Below are 19,002 nucleotides of genomic sequence, written 5' to 3'. Positions count from 1 at the left end.
ACCCCATTAATGCCAACAAATAAAAGTGTCTAAATGTAAACAATCCCCTTGCCCAGTAAACTCAAAGACTTTGAATCATGTGCATTAGTATCACTATGTAACAGGCTGTTCAAACCAGCACCCACCCAGAAGTCATCCCAGATCCTACTTGGGCTTTTTTCTTTTTAATCACTGAGTTCCCAAATATATTCACTGAGTCCAGTTGTCATGAAGTCTCTTATCATTTTAAGATGGCAGCACAAGTGACTCCCTACTTCTGATCCTACCTGCTTGTATTTCACACTGGGGACCAAGTAATCCTTCTAAAATGCAACACTGATCATTTCCTTGCCTTACCTCAAATTATTCTGATGGTCTTCCATCTCCACCCAATACGTTCAGGACAAAAGATATTTCAAAATCCAGTCGTTGCTTACCTTTCCAGCCTTACTGTAGGCCATCTTTCCTCATGTACCCAAATTTCCAGCAATTCCAAATTATTTGCTGTTTCCTGTACACAACACACTTTCTTTACAACTCGATGGTTCTTCATCCCTTGTTTCAACTAGCTAATTTCTACTGTCCTTCAAATTTTGGTAAAAAACCACCCCCTTGGAAAATCATCTCTAATCCCTTTAGGCTGAAGAGGATAATGTCTTAGTTCATATACCTGTAATACTCTGTTTTCACAGCCTTCATCCCCTCTATTCACCCTCAGTTAAGAGCTCAATTAACTTGTTACCACAGTTAACATACCGGTAACTTAAAGGCAGAAAATGGTACTTAGCACAGAACTAGGCACACAGTAAGCACAGTAAATGCTACTGAGTCCATGAGTCAAGGAAGGATGCTATGAGCCCTTCTCATAACCCTTTCAACCCTATTATTCTCTGTTTATCTTGTATTCATCATTAAAAAGAATACCAAGAATTGTTTATGAGAAACCTAAAATTTTTACTTATAATTTGGTGACAATTACTTAAAAATGGAGCTAATAGGGCTCATCAGATTCTTCTAAACCAATAATGACATTAAATTTCAGTGCATTAATTTTTACTAGACTGAATCTTAAATTGCAGTACTTGAACTTGTTCTCTAAGTTTGAAAAAAATCTTGAAATGAAGAGTAATTACACATATTCTTAAGTAAAAATCTGAAATTAATTTCATATTGTTATCACCATGCCCCACCTCTACCCTAGACCAGCTTAGTTTTTAATAATCTGCTTCTAATATTAACCTATTATTACTGCACAGAAAAGAATTTTCTTTTAGTAATAATTAACTATAAAATTGCTTTCAAATTCAAACTAAATTAGAATGAGAATAATGCACAACATATGAAGACCATGGAAATTAATACTGAAGACATACCAGGAAAAAAAGTAATTAGTCAATTTAAAACAATCTTCATATATTAATAGAAAAGTAGCCCTAATGACAAAACATACTATACGTAATGCTCACCTTTAAGGCCCCATAACATAATCCATACAGTAAGGCTACTGCCACGACGCTACAGGCGAAACTGTAAAGCGCTGCAAGCAGGCTTGTGGTGGCTAGACAGGAGAGGGAGCAGAAATCAACATCCATAAACGTATACATGGGTGGAGAAAACTTGTATAAACAAGTCACTGAAAAGCACTTAAAATGATATGATACTGAGTATAATTAAATATCTACTTGCTCAATTTATGAAAATTGAGTTTCTCTTTATCCTGTCCTTTCAAAAAATTTTGAAATGATAAAGGTTTATTACAGACAATTTCTGATACAAGGTAAAATATATTCACCTTGGAAGGAATAAAGTAATAAAAATCTTTTTTTATTTTACTACTATATCTACAGTAGAAAAAATTATACCTATATTGTGCTTTAAGAATGTACCTTATTATTTATAAAAGTTTGGGAAAATAAAGTTCAAAGAGCCTCAAAAGAAACTAGAAATGTATTTTCACTAAAAGATGTTAGTCTGTCTATTTAAACAGAACTTGTGCTACCCACAGAAGTAAATTTATATTCCTATAATTAATTAATTCTCACAAAAAGTATAGATCTGACTAATTACTAACAACAAAAAAACAGATCCAATGGGATTACTAATAATAAGGAAGAAAGGATGGCTAAGATAACAGACTTCAACAGTAATTTTATATGGTGACCTTAAAAAAAACTACAAGAAAAATTTTTCTTTAGGAGATATTAAAAAGCTTATACCTTGCACAAGTTTATAAATTATGATGAAGCCCACTATTATAAATTATCTACACTAAACCTTCTCCATAGATTAATATAGCACCTATAATAGCCCCCCAAATACTCAAATTGCTTTCTACCCATTAAGTTGTGCTGAACACCAACTGTTCTTAATTCATGCACCTTGAAAACTTCAAACCATTAAAAATGCTCTAGATACACAGCAACATAGAAAAAGCTTAGTTTCTATTTAAAATTTAAACCATAATATCAACACTTTATCAGTAGAGGTAATTTCAATGCTGTACTTGGAAGATACAGACAGCAAAATGTGATGAATAAGGGTCAGTAATTTCTTACCCTTTCATATTTTTTTTCCTAACTGTGCACTCATCTCTCAGTAAAATGTTGGATGGTTAAACTAAATAAAGGCATATTTTAACCTCAGTTAACCACAGACCAAAGTGTTATTTTCAAGTTCTGCAGAACATTATTCCAGAATAATTTTATTTTCGTCTTATTTAGAAAATAAAATGTACATACAACAGGGGAATACATTTCTAACGGTATCAATTCATATTCACATATTCTACTCTAAAAGCAGAGATATTTCTAAAAATCTTATTTAGTAAAATGTAAAAGCATTCTGGTTTAGGTGTCCCACTTTTGCTTTATTGACTATGCCAAAACCTTTGACTGTGTGGATCACAACAAACTGTGGAAAATTCTGAAAGAGATGGGAATACCAGAACACCTGACCTGCCTCTTGAGAAACCTGTATGCAGGTCAGGAAGCAACAGTTAGAGCTGGACATGGAACAACAGACTGGTTTCAAATCAGGAAAGAAGTATTGTTACCCTGCTTATTTAACTTATATGCAGAGTATATCATGAGAAATGCTGGACTGGATAAAGCACAAGCTGGAATCAAGATTGCTGGGAAAAGTATCAATAACCTCAGATATGCAGATGACACCACCCTTATGGCAGAAAGTGAAGAACTAAAGAGCCTCTTGATGAAAGTGAAAGAGGAGAGTGAAAAAGTTGGCTTAAAACTCAATGTTCAGAAAACTAAGATCATGGCATCTGGTATCATCACTTCATGGCAAATAGATGGGGAAACAGTGAAATAGTGGCAGAATTTATTTTTGGGGGATCCCAAATCACTTCAGATGGTGACTGCAGCCATGAAATTAAAAGATGCTTGCTCCTTGGAACAAAAGTTATGACCAACCTAGAATGCATACTAAAAACCAGAGATATTACTTTGCCAACAAAGGTCAGCCTAATCAAAGCTATGGTTTTTCCAGTAGTCATGAACGGATGTAAGAGTTGGACTATAAAGAAAGCTGAGCACTGAAGAATTGATGCTTCTGAACTGTGGTGTTGGAGAAGACTCTTGAGAGTCCCTTGGACTGCAAGGAGATCCAACCAGTCCATCCTAAAGGAGATCAGTCCTGAATATTCATTGGAAGGACTGATGCTGAAGCTGAAACTCCAATACTTTGGCCACCTGATACAAAATGACTTGTTGGAAAAGACCCAGATGCCGGGAAAGATTGAAGGCAGGAGGAGAAGAGGACAACAGAGGATGAGATGGTTGGATGGCATTACCGACTCAATGGACATGAGTTTGAGTAAATTCTGGGAATTGGTGATGGATAGGGAGACCTGGCATGCTGCAGTCCATGGGGTCACAAAGAGTCGAACATGACTGACCAACTGAACTGAACTGATTCTAACGATGAAACAAAGCTCTGAAACTAAATATATAGAATATCAAATGTATACACTAATTCAAAATGTAAACATAATGCCACATATCAGAGCTCAAACTACTTGATCTTTTATAAATATTTCATGAGTCTATATAAGTTCCATGTAACTCACTGTAACTTTAAGGTAACAGTATTTTAACACTTGTTACAAATCAACTCCATTATTCCCAGATCTTTCACTAAAGTAGCAGACTTGACTATTTTTTTCCTATCTACAAACTAATCCCTGTTCAATCTTTAATTACTAAATAGTGCATTTTCTAATTTCACTTCTAAAATAAAAACTGAAAAAGCAACTTAATGGTCAGTTTATTGTTTAATGATCTGTAAAAGTAATACTTTAAACTTAATTTTTATAAGGAAGTACTCACCATTACCACCAAAGATATGAATATCCAATTGTTCACAAAGGTACATTACAAATGTATTCACCTGAGGCAGGAGACCAATGAAAAATACTATTGGGAAACAGAGTGTAAACACTATAGAAGGAAAGAAAAGCAAGTTAAAAATAGCATGTCACATCCATCCCTTTGTTCATCTTAAGACCATAAGATAAATGATAAAAAGGAACCCAAAATTAACATAGATTATTAAGCAAGTTTCTTACAACTGCTTAAAACTACTAAGCAAATTTCTTAAAGTTACCATTTTAAATTATTTCTCTACATACCTGCCTGAGTATTAAATAATCTTTCCAACTATAAACAATTTGGTGTTTCACGTAATAGGAACCTGAGATAAAGATCCAAGGAAAATCTCTCATTCCATTGGCTATATTTGTTCATCATCAGTTTTTTCATTCCTAACGCCCTACAGTTTTTTCGTTCCTTACTGAGAAGATGGCAATAAATAGCAAAATAAGTCCACTAAAACTATTTTTACCTATATAATCAGTCTACTGATCAGTGAATGGTTTGCATACAAATAATGTTAAGACCTACAATACCTTAAGATGACTCACCTATAACTAAATCCCTGGCCGATATAAGCACAAGAGGATTGGTGAAAGTTATTCCATATAATTTGAACTTGGTTGTCGTTAGGTTTCTGCTACCATAATCCAATAGCCAAATAAGACCACAGCACAAACAGAAATAAACTGGTCTACTGTAGGCAATGATACGATTATGACCCTGAAAATGACATTAAAAAGAAGTCAGTTTAGTTAATTTGAAGAGTCACAACTAGCTACTGAGATCTTTGATGGCTTATATTCTGAAGATTCAAAATGTTTCCATACGAAGTCAGGTTTCTGACTGTGGCAGAAGGGAATTACAAATATGGAAAGGAGGAAGAACAGAATAAACCTTAGGATGTTAGATTGAAATTAAGTATCAGTATGAACTCATTATTTTTAATAATGCAGACAGATGAAGAATAAATGTGTGAGTATGTGTGTATACATATATTTTTCTAGTTTTATCCACTGAGAGGACCTAGTAGCAATGACATTCTAGTAATAAAGATTACTAGCAAACCGATCTTAGTTTATAAATAACAATGCTCACTAAAAGGAACCAAGGATCCACAGAGAAAAGGCTGGTTTCAGGCTAAGACGGGGAAAGTATAAGATGAGCCTGGTACAAATTATTGTGCTCCTAATGGAGAAAAAACTTTTAAAATGATAAAAGTATGTCAAAAGGACAAGGAAGGCAGCTGATGGGTTCTCAATGGTCAAATCAGGGACAATTTGAACATCAAAAGTAATGATAGTAACATTATGGTCCATTTAATAAAGTAAGAGTCTGTGGATCCACACCAATACAAGAAAAGGGAAAGTTCTTACGATAAGAAGTCAACTAATAAATATAGAAGGAAACATGGACCTAAAAAAATCACTATTTGGTCACCAGCCAAGAAATATCAACAGATATTAAAAACAAGTCGGTGGAGATATGCAGAGCAACAGGATATATACACAATCTCAAGTATCTCCTATATAGTTATTGACTACAAGAGAAAAATGATTAGAGTACTGGTTCTCAAGGGGCGGGGGCAGGCAGGGGGTGGGGGGAGATTTCACCCTCCAGGGGACGGCTGGTGAAGTCTGCAGACACTGTGGTTGTCACAACCAGGGTGAGTATGCTGTTGGCATCTAGTGGGTAGAAGTCAGAGATAATGCTAAACATCCTACAATGCACAGGACAGAGCCTCCCCACCCCCAGCTTTCAACAGACAATTATCCAGCCCAGAATGTTAACACTGCAGAGTTTGAAAAACACTGCAGACACTACCCTTAGACAAAAGATCAGTTATCACCAGTAAAAGCATATATCAGTTATCATGTGCTTCCTTATATGATACACTGAGAACACATTGCTTTCGTAATATTTCTACCAAAAAAGCACAGCCTGTATCTAATAAGAAATATCAAAGTCAAATTGAAGGTCATGTATAAAATAGCCTGTATCCATTAAAAATGTCAATATTGTGTCAAATACTGAGGAACTGCTCTAGATTAAAGGAGACTACCAAGAACAAATGCACAATCACCGAGTTTCTTCTGCCAATGAGAAAATACTACCACAAATCTTAATTCAATCTGACATATGACCAAAAAAATGGTTTTTGAGGAATGTCAAGGAATCACAAGTTGTAGGTGTATCAGAGTGACTTACATGTCTAGGAGAAGAAGAATCTGGTTGAACACTCTGAAAAAGAACAGAAAGATAGATTATATTATTGAAGACCTGGGAATTTTACATTAACTTCCAAAATACCTGAAATAATTTTAAGTGAATATTCCATAGCTAAGTCATGACCTGTGGAGAAGGCAATGGCACCCCTCTCCAGTACTCTTGCCTGGAAAATCCCATGGGCAGAGGAGCCTGGTAGGCTGCAGTCCATGGGGTCGCTAAGAGTCGGACACGACTGAGCCACTTCACTTTCACTTTTCACTTTCATGCATTGAAGAAGGAAATGGCAACCCACTCCAGTGATCTTGCCTGGAGAATCCCAGGGACGGGGGAGCCTGGTGGGCTGCCGTCTATGGGGTTGCACAGAGTTGGACACGACTGAAGCGACTTAGCAGCAGCAGCAACAGCAGCAAGCCATGACCTGTAGGTCATTAATTCTGCTGAAGCATCAACAGAAGATGAAACATCAGCTCCACTCAAATCCTTCCTAACACTTAACCTTATTATGTTTCTGAAATAGCATAAGATGATCTAGCATATGAAATAGCATAAGATGGATCTATCAGCATAACAGCTGATAGATCCATCTTACTCCTTGGCCCATTAGAACATCTAAGTACAATTAAGGCAGAATGCTTTCTTATGGCAACATCACTCCATTCAGGACATGCACAAACTATGAGTGAGCTTATAAAAAGGATTCCAGTTATGCCCCAAACTCAAGCTTACTGAACAATTCAATGGCAGTTGTATTAAGTATACATTTAATACGATGCATTTTCACATCAAACTCAAATTTAGGTTATATCCTTCTAAGAGACCATCAATTTTCCATAAAAATGTTCAAAAGGTATTATGCAGTTACCTCCCAAATGATGACTTTTCTCCCAAGTTGGAGTTCATTTTCAACAGCATACCAAAGAATTTCACTAGGATAGTCTATTGCCATCCTGTAATTCAACACTGGACTAAGATCACAGAGTTTGGCACATAGCCCTTGTCTGGTCTCTTTAAACTCAATTTGAATGTTTATCCTCCTAAAGCTCTGTTCCTGCCTTTCTTACTTCTGTTTATGATATTACTATTCTTGTAGTCAAGTAGATTTAAAAAATCTGAAATACTAAAAAAATCGCATTCATCTTTTTGCCTTTTCATATCTAACCATATTAAGCAGTGGACAAAATTAGAAAATTAGAAACACTGAACCCAGGGAATGAATTCAAATGGTTTAAGGCAATAAAGGGATGGTTTAATGGGAACTGAAACAAAAAGGCCAAAGTCCAGAAATTTTAACACAGAATCACCAAATTTAATCAGAGAGACTTTAGGTAATGCTATTAAAGGTCAAGAAGGAAGGAGCAGAGGCTCTAAGATCTGGGTTGGTGTACTACTACCAAATCCTAGAGGAGGAAATGGCAATCCACTCTAGTATTCTTGCCTGCAGAATCCCATGGACAGAGGAGCCTGGTGGGTGACAGTCCATGGGGTCACAAAGAGTCAGACACAACTGAGTACACACACGTACATACTATGATCAAAAGCAAAAGAACTGGGAGAGGAAAAGATCAGAAGACGACCGTGTGCCCTTTTCAGAATATGCCCAGCTTCCTCTTAGATATATACAACTAACGCTTATGAGAAAGGTGAAGACTGTGAAATAAAAATTCTGGACATGATTTATATAGAAGTATATAAGAGTGGCAATAAAAGAGGATGACTTCATTGGCAAGAAAGTGCAAACTGAAAAGAGGGCCAAATAAAACGCTAGCAAATTCTCGTAAATTAAGAAGTGGTCAAAAGAACAAAGAGGCATCAACAAAGAAAAATAAAGTTACTTGAAAAGTAGGATAATCATGAGGAGGGTAGTATAAGATCACAGATCAACAATGAGGAAAACATAAAAACGGAGCAGCACTCACAGAGAACGAAGACTAAGACCATAGATTTGGCAACTAGAGATTATTAGTGCACAAAGACTGTAATTTCAGTACTGCAATGAGGGAAAAAGTATGGATGGGTCTTGAAGAAATAGAGCAGTTGACACAGGTGGCTTACTCTAGAGGTCTACAAATGGAGAGAGAAGAAAGCAAGGATAGCTGATGGTGTAAACAGAACTAAACAAATAGTTCTCGGGATGGGATAGGGTTCTGCATGATAGTATGTACCAGGCAAATAAACAGAACTGGCTAAGAAAGGGAAGAAAACAGTTCATGTTACCCATGCACAGTGAGGCTGCATGGAGGGTAAAAATTTAGGTATTTAATTCTCCCATTTATGGAAAGCTTAAAATTGGTTATTTCAGAGCCACTATTTGAACAAAAGTAAAGGGATGCCAATCATGTGCTCTTGGTGTCCTCAAAGAATAAATATGCTAGTTTTGACATTATTCTATCTACCAATGATGGATTTTAACAAATTTCACCTACGTAAGAGAAGACTCAAATATGAGACTAGGAGGGTCAATGTTGATAAATTAAAAAGAAATGAATTTCAAGAACTCAAATTCTTGGGAATTCCTGGCAGTTCAGTGGTTAGGGCTTGGTGATTTCACTGCTGGGGTCTGGGTTAAATTCCTAGTCAGGGAACTAAGATTCCACAAACCATGTTCAGTTCAGTTCAGTTGTTCAGTCATGTCTGACTCTGTGACCCCATGCGGCAATGCCAAAAAAAAAAAACCTCTTTCTTTTGATAAGTGCCCAAATATTTAATACAAAAAAAAGTTTGGGAAGTTTAATTCACATATCATTTTTTTTAAGTTTATATGTCCCTTTTGTTCCTTACCCAATCTAATGTAAACATCCAAGGAAAATAAATCTAAAAGTTATATTCTTAATGTAATTCAATGAATGATACAAAATCTTCTGCTTTTTAACACAGCTACTATGCCAAAGCCTGAAGAGAAGAGAGATGCTGGTACCTTAAGGAGTGAGTACTGACAGCTGGCTATCACCAGGCAGAACTGGAAGACCCAGATATCTCTGAAGAAGCCTTGTATAAGAAGAATGGATCCCAAAAAAGCCACAAGAATAGCCAAGATGACAGCTAACACATTTTCCAGGATCTCACGATTTCTGTAGACAGAAAAAAATTATCAGTAAGTACATGATCAATATAAGAAATGAATTAGAGTGAAAAGGGGGAAGACATCCATATGAAGTTCATATTATATTTGGTACGATGTTTTTTTTTTTCCTTTGTCCTAGGTTTGAACAAGGCTTTGGCTCATATCGAAAAAGTATGCCCGGTTGAGACAAAAAGCCAGCACACATTCTTTAAATTTTTTAAATTTATTTTTAATTGGAGGATAACTGCTTTATAATATCATATTAGTTTCTGCCACATATCAACGTGAATCAGCCACAGGCCCTCTCCCTCTTAAGGCTCCCTCCCGCCTCCCACCCCCCACCCCATCTCATCCTTCTAGGTTGTCAGAGGGCAGCGGATTGGAGCTCCCTGCGTCACACAGTGACTCTCCACTGGTCCTCTAACTGCGCATAGGGCAATGTGCATGTTTCAGTGCTACTCTCTCAAAGCGCCCTGCCCTCTCCACCCACAGGGTCCACAACTCTGCTCTCCCTGTGTCTTCACTGCTGCTCTGCAGATAGCTTCATCAGCACCATCTCTCTAGATTTCATAAATACGTGCTAGTTTATGACATTTGTCTTTTTCTGACTTACTTCATACTGGATAATAGGCTCTAGGTTTAGCCACCTCATTAGAGCTGAGTCGAACGTGTTTCTTCTTATGGCTAATGTTCCATTGTCTATATGTACCACAACTTCTTTATCCATTCATCCGTCAATGGACATCTAGGCTGCTTTCAGTTCAGTTCAGTGGCTTAGTCGTGTCTGACTTTTTGTGACACCATGACTGCAGCACGCCAGGCCTCCCTGACCATCACCAACTCCTCGAGATTCATTTCTCCAGACTCATGTTCATTGAGTTGGTGATGTGATCCAGCCATCTCATCCTCTGTCGTCCCCTTCTCCGCCTGCCTTCAGTCTTTCCCAGAATCAGGGTCTTTTCAAATGAGTCAGCTCTTCCCATCAGGTGGCCAAAGTATTGGAGTTTCAGCTTCAGCATCAGTCCTTCCAATGAATATTCAGGACTATTCTCCTTTAGGATGGACTGGTTGGATCTCCTTGAAGTCCAAGGGACTCTCAAGGGTCTTCTCCAACACCACAGTTCAAAAGCATCAATTCTTCAGCACTCAGCTTTCTTTATAGTCCAACTCTCACATTGATACATGACTAGTGGAAAAATCACAGCTTTGACTAGACAGACCTTTGTTGGCAAAGTAATGTCTCTGCTTTTTATAATGCTCTCTAGGTTGGTCATAACTTTTGTTCCAAGGAGCAAGCATTTTTTAATTTCATGGCTGTGGTCACCATCTGTGGTGATTTTGGAGCCCCCAAAATTAAATCTGTCACTGTTTCCACTGTTTCCCATGAAGTGATGGGATGAGATGCCATGATCTTAGTTTTCTGAATGTTGAGCTTTAAGCCAACTTTTTCACTATCCTCTTTCACTTTCATCAAAAAGCTCTTTAGTTCTTCTTCACTTTCTGCCATAAGTGTGGTGTCATCTGTGTATCTGAGGTTATTGATATTTCTCCCGGCAATCCTGATTCCAGCATGTGCTTCTTCCAGCCAGTGTTACTCATGATGTATTCTGCATATAAGTTAAATAAGCAGGGTGACAATATACAGCCTTGACATACTCCTTTCCCAATTTGGAACCAGTCTGTTGTTCCATATTCAGTTCTAACTGTTGTTTCCTGACCTGCATACAGATTTCTCAGGAGGCAGGTCAGGTGGTCTGGTATTCCCATCTCTTTCAGAATTTTCCACAGTTTATTGTGATCCACACAGTCAAAGGCTTTGGCATAGTCAATAAAGCAGAAATAGATGTTTTTCTGGAACTCTCTTGCTTTCTTGATGAGCCAATGGATGCTTGCAATTTGATCTCTGATTCCTCTGCCTTTTCTAAATCCAGTTTGAACATCTGGAAGTTCATGGTTCACGTACTGTTGAAGCCCGGCTTGGAGAATTTTGAGCATTACTTTGCTAGTGTGTGAGATGACTGCAATTGTGTGGTAGTTTGAGCGTTCTTTGGCATTGCCTTTCTTAGGGACTGGAATGAAAACTGACCTTTTTTCAGTCCTGCGGCCACTGCCAAGTTTTCCAAATTTGCTGGCATATTAAGTGCAGCACATTCACAGCATCATCTTCTAGGATTTGAGATAGTTTAACTGGAATTCCATCACCTCCACTAGCTTTGTTCATAGTGATGCTTCCTAAGGGCTACTTGACTTCACATTCCAGGATGTCTGGCTCTAGGTTGGTGATCACACCATTGTGACTATATGGGTCATGAAGATCTTTTTTGTACAGTTCTTCTGTGTATTCTTGCCACCTCTTCTTAATATCATCTGCTTCTGTTAGGGCCATACCATTTCTGTCTTTTATTGTACCCATCTTTGCATGAAATGTTCCTTTGGTATCTCTAATTTTCTTGATGAGATCTCTAGACTTTCCCATTCTGTTTTTTCCTCTATTTCTTTGCACTGATCACTAAGGAAGGCTTTCTTATCTCTCCTTGCTATTCTTTGGAACTCTGCATTCAAATGGGTATATCTTTCCTTTTCTCCTTTCCCTTTTCCTTCTCTTCTATTCACAGCTATTTGTAAGGCCTCCTCAGACAACCATTTTGCCTTTTTGCATTGCTTTCCCTTGGGGATGGTTTTGATCCCTGCCTCCTGTACAATGTCACGATCCTCTGTCCATAGTCCTTCAGGCACTCTATCAGATCTAATCCCTTGCATCTATTTGTCACTTCCACTATATAATCGTAAGGGATTTGATTTAGGTCATACCTGAATGGTCTAGCCGTTTTCCCTACTTGGGAGAAGGGAACAGCAAACCACTTCAGTATTCTTGCCTTGAGAACCCCATGAATAGTATGAAAAGGCAAAAAGATAGAAGAGTATGAAAAGGTTGCTTTCATGTCCTAGCTATTGCAAATAGTGCTGTGATGAATACTGGGGTACATGTGTCTTTTTCAATTACGGTTTTCTCAGGGTATATGCCCAGTAGAGGGATTGCTGGGTCATACAGTAGTTTTATTCCTAGTTTTTTAAGGAATCTGCATACTCTTCTCCATAGTGGCTATATCAATTTGCATTCCCACCAACAGAAGCACACATTCTTATATGCAAATAAAGCATGCTACAGAGGACTGTGAAGTTCTAATTATAACACATAATATAGTTTTAATTTCTGTTATAACTTTACTTTTCTTAACATCTGCTTTTCTGTGAAATTTGTTGCCAAATAACTAACCAACTTGAATGGCAAATAAAGGAAATATACAAAGAAATAAGTTTGAAAAAATTCAAAGGAGTTTCTAGAAAATTAAAAAGTTATTTATATGACAAGGTTTGTAATCAAGTTTTGATACTAACTGGTTTCATTTCCCATGTCTAAACTACCTGAAATAATCTGAAAATCTATTAAACTTACTTAAATATAGGCTCTTACATATGGTGAGAATGAAGTCAGTGATAAAGACCATCAACATTGCCTCTATCAAAGTTTCTGAGACAGTTCTATATTTTACTAAACTGACCCTGTAAAAGCAGCAGTATGATCTCCAAGATACTACATACAGCAATTAAAATGATTTCTGTAGATAATGCCAAAAAAACAACTATCTGTCTCATTACTTCTCAGGGAAATGCTACTCACAAAATGTAAAATATGTGCTGCTGCTGCTAAGTCGCTTCAGTCGTGTCCGACTCTGTGCGACCCCATAGACGGCAGCCCACCAGGCTCCTCCGTCCCTGGGATTCTCCAGGCAAGAACACTGGAGTGGGTTGCCATTTCCTTCTCCAATGCATGAAAGTGAAAAGTCAAAGTGAAGTCGCTCAGTCGTGCCCGACTCTTCGCAGCTCCATGGACTGCAGCCCACCAGGCTCCTCCGTCCATGGGATTTTCCAGGCAAGAGTACTAAAAGTCTTGATTTTAAAGAGCATTTATTGACACGGGAACATGCTCAGTACATTGCTATACAAAAAAAGCAGGACATAAAACTGTAGGAAGATATAAGTTCTATTACTTAAGAAAATACACCATATATCGATATAATGGTTCTCTCTGGGTGGAAGAATTGTGGCTGGCCTCTGCCTTAAAGTCTTTCTATGTATTTCATTAAAAATTGCATTTATAATCATAAAAATGGTTTCATTTGTTTTTATTAAGTCAACGCCCTATTTGCAATGATCTATTGACCTAAAAAATAAAATTCACAAACATCTCTGTACCATTTCACTTGACAGTTCTCAGATGAAAACAAGTTCAACAGTATTTTCAAAATCAATAAACGGAACAGTGGCATCTCTTCATTTGTTCTTATGTGGCAGATGTGGAATTTCAGATTTGCTGAGCCCAGTGATCCCTGTCAGCCCTGCTACACTACATTCTGCCATATCACTGGTCTCTGGACTGTTCTCCTTTCAGCTTTTTTTTAGCTTTCAATTTTGATGAATCCAATTTATCAATTTGTTTTTTCATTGATCCTGTATTTTATGTCACATCTGAACAATTTTGCCCAAAGTCACAAATCTTTTCTCCTATGTTTTGCTTTTTTTCTGAATTTTATATTTTAGACTTTACACGGAGGTTTATGACCCATTTTGAGTTAATTTTTACAATATGATGCAAGGTAAAGAAACAAGTTCTTTATTCCTTTTTTTTTTTTTTGCATAGAGAAGGCCAGTGGGCCAGCACCACTTGTTGAAAGCCTATCCTTTACTGATTTGGGATATTATTTTGACACTCTCTAGACCTGTATAGTTTTCTTTATGGGAAGGTGTTTAACTATAATGCCCATTTATTTGATAGGTATTATATTTATATTTCTTTCAGAGTGAAATTTGATCATTTCTATTATTCAAGAAATTTGCTATCTTATTTACATATAACTGCTCATAATATTTTATTATTGGTTTATTACTTGTAGAATCTATAATGATATCCTAGCTCACATTCCTATCATGATATCCTAGCTCACATATCCTAATTTGTAACATTTTTTTTGGTCCTGATCATCCTGGCTAGTGTGTATTAATTTAATTGAAGTTTTGGTTTTGGAGAAGACTCTTGAGAGTCCCTTGGGCTGCAAGGAGATCCAACCAGTCCATTCTGAAGGAGATCAGCCCTGGGTGTTCTTTGGAAGGAATGATGCTAAAGCTGAAACTCCAGTACTTTGGCCACCTCATGTGAAGAGTTGACTCATTGGAAAAGACTCTGATGCTGGGAGGGATTGGGAGCAGGAGGAGAAGGGGATGACAGAGGATGAGACAGCTGAATGGCATCACTGACTCGATGGACGTGAGTCTGAGTGAACTCCAGGAGTTGGTGATAGACAGGGAGGCCTGGCGTGCTGCGATTCATGGGGTCACAAAGAGTTGGACACGACTGAGCGACTGAACTGAACTATCATTATACAACCACCTCCTTTTATCTTGGAGTAAAAAGAACATTTTCTTTGCTCTGAAATCCACTTTGTCTGATATTAATTCAGCTATTCCAACTTTACTTTGATTAGTGTTAAGATGATCTATCTTTTCTACCTTTATATTTAAAGTGCATTTCTTATAGGCAGAAAAGAATTGAGTCTTGCTATTTTCTCCCATTTGACAATTTCTACCTTTTCCCAACTATTACCTTGTCATTTATCTTGTGTCAATCTGTTTTTGATCTCTTTTTCTGCCTTATTTTAGATTAAGAGAATAATTTTTATAAGTCTATTTTATCTCCTTTATTTTTTTAACTTACCATTTATAACTCTTTTGTTATTTTAGTGTTTGCTTTAGGGTTTAAAGTATACATTTTATGACAGTCTAACTCAAATAAACTTATATCAATTCATATATAGTATAAGAAACTTATAATAGTATACTTTCAAATGTCCTTTCATGGAGTTAAGGACATAGTATGGCCTAGAATATGGTTTATCTTGATAAAAGTTATGCTATTATTATCATGAAATTTATTTATAAATCACACAGTATACATCATTATTATTTTTGTTTAAACATCCCATTATGTCTCAAAAAGATTTAATTAGTAAGAAAAAATCTTATATATTTTCTTATATATATATATAAAAAATATATATATATTCTTTATATATATATATAAGAAGAAATCTTATATATTTATTCATGCAGTTAACACTTGCACTCATCTTCTGTTTCCCCAGGTAGCTCCACATTCCCAGTTGGTATTATTATCCTTCGGCCTGAAAGAAATCCAGTACTATATTGTACTGTGGATCTGCCTGAAAAAGATTCTTCCCCGTTTTTTCTAGTCTGAAAATATCTTTATTTCATCCTGGCTTTTGCAGTTTTGCTGGCTACAGAATTCCAGGTTGAGCTTTTTCTCCCTTCAATACTTTAAAAATGCTGCTCCATTATCTTATTTGGATTTTGTCCAACAATAAATCTGATGTCTTCCTTATCCTTGTTCCCCTATACAAACTGTATCTTTTTCCTCTTTTAAAGTTTTAAAAATTTTATTATTGGTTTTGAAAAACTATGTGCCTTGCTATAGTTTTTTTCATGTTTCCTATACTTGAGGTTCAAGGAGACTCTTCAATAGTTTTCATCGAATTTGGAAAGTTTTCCACCATTAACTTCCTCAGAATTTCTTCTCTCTCCCTGTCTCCCAGAGCGTACTTTCATCTTGTGTGTTCTTTTTGTTGCGGGGAGGGAGGGAGGAGAATTCTTTTTCTTTTGTTTCACTTTCAATAGTTTCTACTGCCATGCTTTCAACTTCATTAATATTTTCTTCTGTAATGTCTAATCTACTGTTAATCTCATCCACTGTATTTTTCACCTCAGACATATTAGTTTTCATCTGCAAGTTCAATTTGGGTCTTTTTTTTTCTTTGCATTTTCCATATCTCTACTCAACTTTTATTAACATGCAAAGTAGTTATAACTTTTAATGTCTTTGCTAATTCTAATATCAGTGACAGCTAAAGGCTGGTTTCAACTGACTCATTATTTCCCTCATTATAAATCACGTTTTGTCATTTCTTTGTATGCTTGGTACTCTCTGGATGCCAGACCTTGTGAACCTCAACTTTTTATGTGGTGAGAATTTCTGAATTTCTATAAATCTTGAGCTTTGCTACGCTACTTGGAAACAGTTGGATCCTTTCAAGTCTTGCTTTTACGACTTGCTAGGTGGGTCTGGAACAGTGTCCATACTAGGGCTAAGTACTCCCCACTTCTAAGGCAGGACTTTCCTGAGTACTCTATATAATGCACCATAAAATATGAATTATTATGAGTTTCTTCAGTCCAGCAGGTGACGACAGGCACCATTCCCAGCCCTGTGTGCCAGGCACTGTGCCTTTATTTCTTTTACATGATTTTCATGATTTCTTTTACATGATTCTCTCCCCTGGTCTAGTCTCCTCATACATTCTCTTATCAATACTCTGCTAAATAGTGAGGGGATCCACTACACATCTCTGAATTTCTGAGCAGCGATCGTCTCTCTGATGTTCTGTCCCACAGACTCAAATTGCTCTAGTCTCCCTGGACTCTTAGCTCCCTCTCCTCAACTCAGGAAGTCTGCTGGACTCTACTTCAGGATCACAACCTGGGAACTCTCTTCAGTAAGCTGGGCAATTGTAGGGCTCACATAATTTGCTCCCCATCTCTCAGGAATCACTGTCTTTTTCTGTCTTATCTCCCGTGTCTTGAAAACCACTGGTTCATGCATTTTATCTGTTTTTCATCGTTTCAGGTGGAAAAGTCAGTCCAGTCTTTTTTACTCCATGTCAACTAGAAGCAGCATTTGGCCATCAAGTTCATAACTAACTACTGCTGTTTACTATTAAGACTAGTGACAAGAAGTAAGGAAAGAAACTTCCTCTTAAACCTTTTATAATAAGAGTCAATATAATATGTATAACCTTATGGCCATTAACATCTCATATTCTCTGGCTTTTAAAATACAGTTGCATGATTCTTAATGATAAAAATGATTTCTAAAATAGAAAACAGTTTCCAAGACGGAAACCAAGTCGAATACTCAATGGGTAATTTGAAACGTTTCAATTTAAAAGTAAAATCTACATTCTCACCTATCAAACAGGGCCAAAAGTGTGAGTCTGTCAAAGTTAATACCAATCCACAGCTGAGGCAAGATCCAAAAGCGATAATAGTGTTTAACTTTGTGAGCAGCTTCTTCTGTTGGACCGTAAGGAGCTGCCAAATCAGGGCTTAGGTCAATGTCTTGTTGTTCCAACAAATCTGTGTCGATGGTCAATAGTCTGTTCAGTCGGATCTGTGGAAGAGAAAGCTAAAAGAAAATCAGCACTGAAAGGCTTAAAATATCTTTAATCAAGTCATGATTCAAGGGCTACCCAATCAGCTTGCAGAATATCAAAACCACCTTAATTCTCTATACTAGTCCACTCTTGTGGATACTTCATGATCATTAGAAACTACAGAAGGTGACAAAGGAAGAAAACTACAACAAAGCAAATCAATTGATGGGGCTTTTGCAAAGAGTTTATTAGGAAGTATTTGAAATTTTAGCATTTTATGGCTGTATAGCTGGTGGATCCATTCCATGACCTTTGGAGAATGATGAGTGGTGTCCCCCTCCCTGTCCCTTCTCTTCTCTCATTACGTTGTGAAGCTCACCACTATGTTAAATCTGAGCTCCTCTGCACTGGATTCAATGCCTTCAACACTCCATTCTTCCTACACTCTCTTAACATCATTACTGCTGTTTTCAAATCCCTCCCATACGCATTTATTTTTGTTTTGGCAGTCTGCTCAGCTGAGGCTATACAGGATATTACCACATACGTTTCTTTCAGGTTCAACTCATCCATTCACCTGTTCACCAGTTTCTCCTTCCTCTCAAAGAATCAAAAGTTGACTACATCTAGCATAGCACTAGCCAGAATTGTGCTATCTCAAGGCTCTCACACCATTTAATGGTGGAAAATACTACTATGAACACAAAGGACTTGAGCAAACAGATTATAATTACTCCTTTTGGCACTAAATTTATCTAAATATCTCTTATATATTGCTTATAAGGATTTCATCTACTTTATTTTTTTAACCTCAATATATACATCTTTATATATATCACACAAAGGCAGTGCTATCTTTGTTATCTTTTTAAAACATACCTACTGTATCTTGTATGTTTTTTTTCAATAGAGCAATGTCACTAAGCTCTCCACTCACACTCACACTCACTCACACACATACACACACACACAGACAGAGACATACACACTGATATAAAAATAACTAACAGTTAACCAGCAGTTAGGTAAGTACCAAATCAGTTAGCTATGTACCAAAACCATAATA

General features: G+C 36.8%; 1 protein-coding gene across 6 annotated transcripts in view; it reads right to left on the bottom strand.

Moving 5' to 3' along the window:
- PCNX1 (pecanex 1) overlaps nt 1–19,002 on the bottom strand; it is a 185,103-nt gene that overhangs the window by 71,284 nt on the left and 94,817 nt on the right. For 4 of the 6 annotated variants that reach the window (XM_061429295.1, XM_061429290.1, XM_061429291.1 and 1 more), the window contains 6 exons: nt 17,751–17,968; nt 9,508–9,661; nt 6,573–6,605; nt 4,916–5,087; nt 4,323–4,433; nt 1,446–1,537 (listed from right to left, as the gene is read on the bottom strand). In XM_061429295.1, coding sequence (XP_061285279.1) covers nt 1,446–1,537; nt 4,323–4,433; nt 4,916–5,087; nt 6,573–6,605; nt 9,508–9,661; nt 17,751–17,968 — 780 coding nt within the window. The remainder of the gene's footprint in view (nt 1–1,445; nt 1,538–4,322; nt 4,434–4,915; nt 5,088–6,572; nt 6,606–9,507; nt 9,662–17,750; nt 17,969–19,002) is intronic. The other 2 variants (XM_061429292.1, XM_061429294.1) reach the window with 1 other exon arrangement.

The sequence above is a fragment of the Bos javanicus genome, chromosome 10 (assembly GCF_032452875.1).
Source record: "Bos javanicus breed banteng chromosome 10, ARS-OSU_banteng_1.0, whole genome shotgun sequence".
Taxonomy (NCBI): Eukaryota; Metazoa; Chordata; class Mammalia; order Artiodactyla; family Bovidae; genus Bos; species Bos javanicus.
Note: the sequence above shows the minus strand (reverse complement) of the source record. Positions and strands in the feature narration are given on the sequence as shown.